At 47.9% G+C, this 10,994-nt stretch overlaps 1 protein-coding gene across 5 annotated transcripts in view; it reads left to right on the top strand.

Moving 5' to 3' along the window:
• Positions 1-10,994, top strand: part of Dip2a (disco interacting protein 2 homolog A) — a 75,935-nt gene that overhangs the window by 48,689 nt on the left and 16,252 nt on the right. For all 5 annotated transcript variants that reach the window (XM_026785473.1, XM_026785474.1, XM_026785472.1 and 2 more), the window contains 5 exons: positions 831-945; positions 2,222-2,361; positions 6,071-6,207; positions 7,223-7,303; positions 7,941-8,068. In XM_026785473.1, the coding sequence (XP_026641274.1) occupies positions 831-945; positions 2,222-2,361; positions 6,071-6,207; positions 7,223-7,303; positions 7,941-8,068 (601 nt within the window). The remainder of the gene's footprint in view (positions 1-830; positions 946-2,221; positions 2,362-6,070; positions 6,208-7,222; positions 7,304-7,940; positions 8,069-10,994) is intronic.

Here is a 10,994-nt window from a genome sequence, read left to right as displayed (position 1 = left end):
GAGCTAGCTCTCCCTTCATAGGCCTTAGCTCGCAGCTCATGTGTTGGCCTGTAGGATGCTGTCCCCAGTCTCGGTAGCTCGGGATAATGTGTTGTCTTCTTTTCTTAGGAGACACCACTCTCCCTGAGGAATTGAAGCCCGGAGGCCTCTGTAAATGCCCCTTGCCTTTTATGTACCCTCGTGGGGAGAAGTTTATAATGAGACTCTAGAGTCCCCATGGATGTAGTTATTTGAGCCTGGAACAGGCAGAGCCTCCCTGTTGCCAAGTTTTTACATCTCTAGCACCCACTGATAAGGCCCACCATCCCTGAATGACCCGAGCGTACCCAAAGGAGAGGGAATAGGGAGAGGCAGGACATCCTCAGGGCCGTGCGTAGATCACACATCTCTAAGGCTGCTGCTAGGAGCTGCACTCCCTCTGCTGTGGGAGTGCCAGGCCTGGCCTTGTTGGGCTGCAGATGCTCCTCAGTTACCTGGCAAGCTCCGTGCTGGTCCTGAACCAGAAGCACGGAGAGTTGTTCCTATCATTGGTCCAGGAAAGGTCCAGAGGGCAGGACCTCAGCAACAAACACAACACTAGAAACAGGCCTCTTCTTAGAGGCTTCCAGACTCTCGTTGGTGGGTTGAGAACAATTTTGTGTGTTTTACGGGAGTCACTCCTGCTCTAAAAGGTGTTGCTTGCCGAATTACAGCAGTGATCTTGTTAAAACAGGCCTGTGGGGCAGGACAAAGCATGGCTGCCAGGCCAGCCTGGTACCTCGTAGACCTGTGCTCTTGACTCACTGGTCCTCCAGTTACCTGTCTTGCTCCACTTCCGTTGCTTTACCCAGGGTCCATATCTTCCTGTGATGCCTTCCTCAACGTCTTCCAGTCCAGAGGTCTGAGGCCAGAGGTCATCTGTCCCTGTGCCAGCTCTCCCGAGGCACTAACAGTGGCCATCCGCAGGTAACCACATTGTATGGTGTCTCTTGAGAACTCACATTTGAGTCTTAAGGACAGAGTTGCCTATAGCCCCAAGTTTGTAATGGTTTCTAACTATGGGAATCCTGAAGAAGGACTTAGCATCAGCCTTCCAGTCTCCGTTGGGTAACAGAGGTGCAGCCTGAGTTCTGTGCCCCTCACTAGTCTAGATCCATGCTGGGAGTTGGGTAGTGGGTTCCTGGAGTACACTAATCTCTCAATGCTATTTTCCTTACACCTCTTCTCAGTCAAGATCCTGCTATTTCACACCCAATCGATCATATGTAAAAGTTATAACTGAGCCACAGTCTCTTGTTCTGAGAGTTTCTGCTGGCTGTGGAGGTCTGCTAGAGAGGGCCTTTAACATTCAGCCAGCCTGACCTGGAAAGCCCAAGCTGCCTTCACAGCTGTTCCCCTTGAGTCACACCTGACAGCTTGGAGTAAGGATTTGAGGCTGGCCCGAGAGCCTCCCACTCCCACCCATAGCTACTGTCCTAGTATCTGGGCCTCCAGTTCCTTCCTGCATTTCCTGAACATACCATGTTGCTCCCAGAACACAGCTAGGCCCAAAGGCACTTTTTCTCCCCATCATGAATCACCTGTTCTTGCTGCCCTTGAGCACAATTCTCTGGGGTTTCAGGTTACATGACCACAGCAGAGAACATTATTTATAGCTTTCTACCCTCAACTCTTTGCAATAGAATTGCCTTAGCTCTGGTCATGTATGTGTTGTGCTCATACACAGGTAGTATGTGCTTACAAATACGTAAGTTCCAAGAAACTGTATTTTTAGTAATAGCATTAAAAGTAATATCTTTATCTTTCACAGACTGATGGGCCGTGTCTTAGAAAGGGCTCCATCTGCTGTGGGAGGGTTGTTTTGTAGGAATGATGGAGCTAATCCAGATCTACACATGTGTAGTATCACAGTCCATTGCAGCACAGTGGCCACGACCGGCTAGTCTGCCCACCTGGCTACCCTAGGGCTCCATGTGAAGGCCACAAGATAACCAGATAGATGACCTGTCTCGGGGTCACATGGTGTCACTTGCTCTGTAGTCATGGGCCTGCCTCTAGTGAGAAGATATTGTGGTCGTACTGCAGAGAGAGACATGAGCTTTAGGACATACAGTTCCGACAGGTCCATACACAGAGCAGGTGCTTTATGATGAATTGTACCTCAGCCGAGGCTGGCCCTCAGTGCCATCTTCCTCAGCGCGATAGCCCTTGTCACAGGCATGCCCGCTCTCTTGTTCTCTAGGCCCCCGGACCTTGGAGGACCTCCTCCGAGAAAAGCTGTTCTGTCCATGAATGGCCTGAGCTATGGTGTGATCAGAGTCGACACTGAGGAGAAGCTGTCAGTCCTCACTGTTCAGGACGTTGGTCAGGTGATGCCTGGAGGTAAGAAACAGTCAGTGCATCAACACCCTGCACCGACTGACACACAGCAAGAGCAGAAATGCACCCGGCCCATTAGATTGCCTACTCTGCCAGCAGAGTCCTTCAGCCTCATGCCTTTGGAGGTATTTACTGCTCTGTAGTCTCTGTGGAGGTGCCTCAGAAAATCTGATGCTGTAAATGCCAGGATGATGAGGTCACCTGACTAGGCTGTGACAAGCACTCGTGATGACAGGAGGTGTAGAAACTTCCCAGAAATATCCATGAGTTCCAAAAAGAAAACAAAAAAGCAACCCAGGTGCATCCTGCAAAAGCTGGCCCTCGTATCCTACTGGTTTGAGGCAGGGCAGTGAGGAGGGGTGTTGGGATGACTCGCGCTAAGAAACAAAGCATCACTGAAGAATAGGGCCAGAGCCTGGCTCCCGAGCCAACAGTGACTCTTGGAAGCAGGGATGCCGCTCATGCTGCCCTTAGGTTACCTCTCCTTGCAGCTTCTGGTGGCCGCCCTGCTCTTCCTCTTCCTACCACGACCAGTGTCCTACTCTTCTGTCTGATGCCGCCATGACACATTCTGATCACAAGCAGCATCGAGGAGGGAAGGGTTCATCTGGCTTACACTTTCAGGCTACTGTCCGTCAGTGAGAGAAGTCAAGGCAGGAACCGGCAGGAGCCTGAAGCAGAAACTGTGGAGGAACTCTGATTGCTGGCTCGTGTTTAGCTAGTTTTTTTTATGCAGCTCAGGACCACCTGCTGAAGGACTGGCACTACCCACAGTGCTGTGGACCCTCCTACATCAACTAATAATCTAGACAGTTTATCATACGCATGTCCACAGATCAGTCCGATATAGGCAGTTCCTCAGCTGGGGCTCCTCCTCTGGGAGGACGCTAAGCTGTGTCAAGTTAGCAACGAAGGCTCATCAGGACACCCAGTTGTGACTTTCAGAGGTGGGGTGCTTTGTCTCATCCCCCTTCACCCCCAACGTCAGCTCTCTTGTCTTCTGCTAGAGGTACATGTCCCCTGGCTGCCTGGCATCCTGGATTTGAACTTTTAACCTGTCTCATGGATAGCCTTGGCGGCAGGTGCTACCTCCTGACACAGAAGAGCCAGGTAGACTGGCCCCTGGGTGTAGGCAGAGTTCTGATTGGAGTGAACATAGAAGTTTAAATTATCTTCAGTTCTAGCTTTTAACTAGTGTGGGCTGTATTTCTTCCTGTAATTAATTCTACTTCTTCATAGAAAGCTTGAATCTGTGGTTAAACATGTCCTAAAGCATGGTAGCTGACAGAGGTAATCTCAGCACTTAGGAGGCTGAAGCAGGGGAATCTTGTGTTAGAGGCCTGCCTGGGCTACATAGTGAAGCACAATTAATAAAATCTCAGAGACTGAAATTGGGGTTCAGCCTAAAGACTCGAAAAACAAAGCAGCCAGGCACTGGCTCTTACCTTGCCCTCAGTCCAAAATTGACCATCCTGCTTCCAGGAATCTCAGAATGAGACTGTGTTTGAGAGATGTCTCCTCCCATTTTTTAATCCACTTTAGTTCTGGGATTAAAGGTGTGCACCACTGAGATTAAAGGCATGCAACGCCCAGTGTCTATGTCAACTAGTATGGCTACTGGGATTAAAGGTGTGTTTTACCACTACCTGGTCTGGAAGGCTGACCAGTGGGGCTGTTTTACTTACTCTCAGATCTTCAGGCAAGCTTTATTTATTAAAATACAATTGAAATGCCACTACAGCATAGTAAGACCTTGCCTCAACAACAACAAAACAATAAAATCAAAACAGAGAATACAGTAATAATTTTTACTTATTACTATAAAGTAGTACTTGTGACTGGTACTTATTTTGTATCACCTTTATATGTGGAGGAGGATACATGTGTATGCTGGCTTGTGCACATGTATGTGCACACGGGGCCTGAGGACCACCTCCAGTGGTGTTCCTTAGGCACTGTAAACATTAGAGGGCCTCATTGGCCTGCAGTTCACTGATTGGACAAGCCTCAATGACCTGTCTCTGTCTCCCCACGCATGGCTTTAAGCATGGGTTCTGGGAATTTAACTCAGTCCCCGTGCTTATGTGGCATGCATTTTACGAACAGCCATCGCCCCCTCCTTGGTGCTTATTTTGAATACATAAGGGTATTCAGATTTCTGCTCATTTTTCTTTATTGCTATAATAATGCAAACCTGTCTTGTGTGTTCACTGCCCAGTCATATATCTATACACACATATACACACATGTACACATATACACTGCCCAGTCATATGCACACACTCCAGTACATCTGTACCTGTGCTCCCAGGTGTTCATTTGTGCATGTGCTTGTCAGATGTGTCTACGCAACACTGTTCCTGGGGAAACATGAACCAACGCCTACTCACCTCAGATAGGGAACCATAATAGACCACCAGCTTGGTGGACCAGTGAGATTTATTGGGGTTAGTTACAGGAGCAGAAACGACTCAGGGACAGCTATACCACCAAAGCCTGCCCTGCTCACAATGGCTGGAAACTGGAAACACTGTACAACTTACCGGCATCTTAGCAGGCTGGCGAGCAACTTGTTGAGGCAGCTCAGGTGCTCTGAGCCTTTTCTAGGTAGCTCGTCTTGTCTGAGAGTGTGTTTCTGAGCCCCTGTGGGTTACATATATGTAACCTGGGAGGAGGGGCCTGGTGAATCTGGTGAGTTTCAGGGATTTTCTGAAGCTTTTGAGTTGTTGACTTCCTGGATTTCATAGCGTTTCCTTGCAGATGGAATGTTTCGCTTCCCCTTAAAGCATCTTGTCAAGCTTCAGTACAAGGCAGACGTTTTACCTCTGACAAAATCACCACACAGTGAATGCTTGTGCATGCTCTTCCTAGGCTCTTCCTGGGATTCAGGCCCTTGTGCAGCATTTGGCTGTTGCTTAGTCGAACGGGCTTATGGGCATAGGCAAACCCAGCGTGTCTTATACCTTATACACTGATGCTGCCCTGGGTTGGCCTCCTGGCATTCATGCTTACCACAGTATCAAGTGGATGTGTGGTAATTTGCGTTATTTTGTGACCTTTAAACACTCTTTGTGCACATCTGAGTGTTACTGTGGGGCTGAAAAACAAACAGTCGTCTCCCTGTACTTGGAAAAATGAGATTCTGTTGATCAAGAGCGTATTGCATAGATGTAGTTTACTTTTTAATCACCACTGGGCCTTCCTCCATCCTGCATGCCTCTGTGTGTGTGTGTGTGTGTGTGTGTGTGTGTGTGTCTGTCTGTCTGTCTGTCTGTCTGTCTGTCTAGTGCTGGCAGTGGACCCAGGACATCTTACATTCTATGCAAGCACACTACCACTGAGTTATAGACATAGCCCTCACGTTGCTTATAACAAGTACTTAATTAGTATTGTCCATGCCATGACGCTCCTTATAAGGATTTGCTGTACATATAATGTCTTATTTCTATAACGTTAAATATAGTAGCAATGCCAGGCATGGTGGTGAGCATCTTTTATCCCATCACTTGGGAGGCAGAAGCAGGTGGGTCTCTGTGCTCTCCAGGTCAGCTTGATCTACCTAGAGAGTTCTGGGCCGGCTAGAGCCTCATGATGAGACCCTGTGTCAAAAACAAAACAAACAAAAACACCCACAAATATATGACCAAGTAAACCTTTGCGAATTATCTATTTAAATATACCCTAATGATTTTGAATTGTTTTCTCTGTTTAGCTAGTGCGTGTGTTGTGAAGGTCGATGGCGCCCCTTACCTTTGTAAAACTGATGAAATTGGAGAAATCTGTGTCAATTCTGTTGCAACTGGGACAGCGTATTATGGATTGCTTGGAATCACAAAGAATGTCTTTGAGGTTTGTATCCTTTTCCTAATCTTTATCTTGAAATCAATTCCCATGAGTGTCGATGGGCCCAAGGGTATAGGCGGAGAACCTACAAGACGCTGTGGGGACCCAGAGCTATTCCTGTGCTCCGATCAAGAAGATCTAATTAGGACCTCAATTGGGTTCACATTATGATCCTTGTTATTCATAATACGTCTGAGAAGGACAGGTCCTGCTTAGGTGGCATATCCACACAGTAGGGCAGTCAAGATGAGAAAATGTGCTGTGAAGAGCAGGTGCCCTGGGAGTCTCTTTTTCTATAGAACATTAAACCCTGGGCCGCAGGCGCTTTGTGGTATTTGAAACGACTAGTGGAATGACCAGGGTAGTGCCATCTGGTCCTAACTCTATTTTTTTTTTTCTAGACAGGGTTTCTCTGTAGCTTTTTGGAGTCTGTCCTGGAACTAGCTCTTGTAGACCAGGTTGACCTTGAACTCACAGAGATCCGCCTGCCAGAGATCCGCCCGCCTCCGCCTCCCAAGTGCTGGGTTTAAAGGCGTGCGCCACCACTGCCTGGCTCTAATATTTTGTACCTGTTTGGGCAGTTTCCAGCCTTCCACCCACCAATAGCCACATCTGCCTTGGCAGTGCTTTTGGAACTGTCCGTGGCCCAGACTGTGGTCCAGATGTATTAACCAAAACAATTAATGTTTGTGCAAGCTATAAAACTAAAATAACTAAGACACAGGGTAAATAAGAAATAGCTGCCCTGTAGTGTTTAGAAAATGCTGCTAAGCTCTGCAAGCAGCCAGACACTGCCAGGCCGCTCTGGCTCCCTCACTGATACCTTCCCTCTTGAGCACTGATGGAAGTGTGGGTTTTGTCCTTAAACCCTGCACTCCCGGGCTTCTTCAACTAGAGACGTTTTGAAGGCACGTGCCTACTCTTGGTCTGGCTGTTGCTGAGTTCTACTGCTTGCCCCCCTTACCTTTCTGGTAGTCACTGAGTTGTCTGCTGTCTGACACCCTCTTTCCCCTTCTGGTAGACCGTCCCGGTCACTGCAGATGGAGTCCCCGTGTCTGACCGGCCTTTCACCAGGACGGGCCTTCTGGGATTCATTGGGCCTGTGAGTATGACCTGTACCTGTCCATCAGCCGAGAATGCTGGTGGAGAGCAGGAAGTTCCCTGCAAATGTGCTCTTGTCCCTGACACCCTTGGTTCTCTGCAGCCACCCTTACCCGTTCCTCACCTGCATGCAGTGCTTCTCCAGCCACGGGTGTTTCCATTTTTATCATTTTCTTCCAGTTTTGATGTTTTAAATAAGTTAAAATGAATATATTCTGTGGCGTCTTGGCCCACCTTTTCTTGGGTAGATGATTTTCTTTATCCTTCCCCAGAAACATTGGCTGTCACAGCTTAGGGAGGGGAGTGCTCCCTTGGTGGGTGTCTGCAGTCCAGGACTGCTTAGTATCGGTGGCGTAATGTGGTCCTGTCTGTAGCTGCACCTAGCTCACGGGCCACTCAGTACACCAGGATCCTTGTCTTGCTGCAGTCTTGGGTCTTCACGTCCTCGCCCACAACTCTCTCGCCCTCTGCCTTGACCCCCTTTCCCACCCTTCAGTACCACCTAACCCACATAATCTGTTCCACCCGACCAAGTCATGAAGTCAATCACTTTTTTTTTTTTAATCCCGTGTGAGGTGCTGGTTTCTTTGTCCTATCAAAAATCCTTCTCCTAAGGCCTGACCACACCCTTTTCTCAGGATAACCTGGTCTTCGTCGTGGGAAAGCTGGACGGGCTGATGGTTGTAGGCGTGCGCAGACATAATGCAGATGACATTGTAGCCACTGCCCTGGCCGTGGAGCCCATGAAGTTTGTCTACAGAGGCAGGTGATGCACTGTAGACCCTGCACTCGGGTCGCAGATTTCTTCTGTACCTAAAATCCGGGAAGTCTCTGTAGAACAGAAAAGCCAGTTAACCTGAATTTGCAAAATTTAAAAATTTATGTTTAGGGGCTGGAGAGTAGTTCAAGAATGTATAGACAGGGCTGGAGAGATGGCTCAGAGGTTAAGAGCATTGCCTGCTCTTCCAAAGGTCCTAAGTTCAATTCCCAGCAACCACATGGTGGCTCACAACCATCTGTAGAGGGGTCTGGTGCCCTCTTCTGGCCTGCAGGCATACACACAGACAGAATATTGTATACATAATAAATAAATAAATATTAAAAAAAGAAACCTTTAAAAAATTTATGTTTATTAGAAAAGTTACCCAAAGAAAGAGAAAAATATTTGCATTAATGATAGCAGAGTTAAATGTCTTTATTTTAAAGTGTTTCTTCAGTTCTTTAAGAAAGTAAAGTCTGGGGCTGGAGAGATGGCTCAGTAGTTAAAAATACTGGCTGCTCTTCCAGAGGACCTGTGTTCAGTTCCAGCACCCATTAGGAAGGCATACCTCCAGTTCAAGGGTATCTAACACCCTATTCTGACCTCCTCTGGCACCAGGCACACACGTGGTACATAGACATATATGTGGGCAAAACATCCATATAGAACAAATAAATTAATTAAAATTTCAAAAAGAGGCTGGGTGGTAGTGGCACATGCCTTCAATCACAGTTCTCAGGAGGCAGAGGCAGGCAGATCTCTGAGTTCGAGTGAGTTCCAGGACAGTCAGGGCTACACAGAGAAACCCTTCCTCGAAAAACAAAACAAAAAAAAATATTTTTCAAAAAAAGAGTAAGGTCCAAACACATGATTGGGTAAAAGGAGCCAGGGATCCCAGCTGCTAGAAATGCGTAGATCCCAGCTTCCGCAGCGTCTCGTAAGTGCTGGTTAAAAGAGGAACCGCTGTGCGAGCCACTGCGGGCAAACTCTGTTCCCTAAGAAGGTTTTGGGAGACAGAACACATTCATTGCTTCTATAATAAAAATGTCCTCAGCTTTTCTGTGTCGTTAAGCAACGACTTTAGAGACTCTCATGTCTGTTGAGCAGACGATCTGTACCTCTGGGCCTGTGACTTCGTGGGGAAAGGGCTGAGAAGGGATTTTTGTCTAACTCTTCCCACCCCCTGAGTTCTTTGTTCTAGAGGAAGCTCTTTCCTGTTGGTCTGTACAGCCAACTGCCTTTAAAGTTTTGTTCTTCTCCAAAGGATATGTGTCTGTTGGGACTAATTGAGTCCTGGCCTTCAGCTGCTCTTCCCTGCTAGAATCTTCTAATTGAAGTTACTAAAAGCTGTGCTTTGCCTAGAGGATCAGAGGATGGGCTTTCTGTTGGCCATTGACTGCAGGGTATTTAAGCCTCCCTGGTGCTATTAAAGAAGGGCTTTTGTACCAGCCATTGGAGGTCTGGTGTGTTGGTCTGTCTCTGCGTGTGTTTCCTCAACCTCCAGCCCCTTGCCCGAAGCTTGCGAACTGGATTCTAGGGCATAGAGCGCAGACGGAGGGCTCGGTGTGCGGCATGTGTCTACCCCCCGCCCCTTTTATAACTTTGGTTAGTGTACCTATAAGCCAGGCCAGGCCCTGCCTTTGAACATCCATTGAAGAAATAATCATGGAGTCGTTTGCAAAATAAGCGGGCAAAAGGTGGTAGTAACCTGGGGCACACATGCCTTGCTAAGGGTTTGTCCCCTGAAGCTCAGGTGCTAGAGGTAGAGATGTCCCTGGGAATTCTCATCGGGGATGTATACTCCCTGGCTCTGAATGAGCTGTGGAGACTGCTTCTTCACATCTTGCTGTGCCTGAGGAAGTACCTTGATAAGGTCAGGCCAGCCCAAGTGACTTACTGATGTGGGTGATTTTGTTCTGCAGACAGGGTAGCCTGCTTCTCCCTTCCTGGGACCTGAGGAATACAGGCACCTCAATGAATGAACATTATAAATAATCTAAAAAAAAAAAATCAGGTTAAGAAACTGCTCCAGAGTAAAGAAATAGAGAGTTTAAAGGAATAAGGAAAAGGGGTGGGAGAGAGGAAGGGAATCCAGTTGGCAGCTCAGGAGGGTGCACGCGGAGCTGGAGAACTGTCTGCAGGATTGGGAAGCTGGCACCCTGTAGATGCCGGCCCAGCTGTTCTTACTTGGTAAGCCATGGGGATACTGAACAGAAGGTGACAGACTCCTAACCGTCCCGGAACTGATCTGCTAAGGTAGCAGAGCAATGTTTTCAAGTTCTAAACTAAATTGTATGCCTATGATAAATGCCATGACCAAAACAACCTGGGGAGCAAACTGTTTATCTCATCCCACACCTTACAGTTCATCACAGGAAAGTCAGGGCAGGAGCTCAAGGAAGAGACCTAGGGGCAGGAGCTGAAGCAGAAAGCACGGAGGAACACTACCTACAGGCTTGCTGTGTATGTCTGGTTCAGCTTGCTTTTTAATATAGCCCAGGACCACATGCCTAGGGACCTTCTCACATCAGTCATTAATCAAGACTTGCCTTCAAGCCAATCTCATAGAGACATTTTCTCAGTCAAGGTTCCCTCTTCCCAGATAACCCTAGCCTGTATCATAGGCATACAATTTAGTTTAGAACTTGAAAACATTGCTCTGCCACCTTAGCAGATCAGTTCCGGGACGGTTGGGAGTCTGTCACCTTCTGTTCAGTATCCCCATGGCTTACCAAGTAAGAACAGCTGGGCCGACATCTACAGGGTGCCAGCTTCCCAATCCTGCAGACAGTTCTCCAGCTCCATGTGCACCCTCCTGAGCTGCCAACTGGATTCTCTTTCTCTCTCCCACCCCTTTTCCCTTTTCCTTATTCCTTTCATCTCTCTCTCTCTCTCTCTCTCTCTCTCTCTCTCTCTCTCTCTCTCTCTCTCT

Source organism: Microtus ochrogaster, linkage group LG2 (genome assembly GCF_000317375.1).
Source record: "Microtus ochrogaster isolate Prairie Vole_2 linkage group LG2, MicOch1.0, whole genome shotgun sequence".
Classification (NCBI taxonomy): domain Eukaryota; kingdom Metazoa; phylum Chordata; class Mammalia; order Rodentia; family Cricetidae; genus Microtus; species Microtus ochrogaster.
The sequence above is the reverse complement of the archived record's forward strand: the minus strand, read 5'-3'. Positions and strand labels throughout refer to the sequence as shown.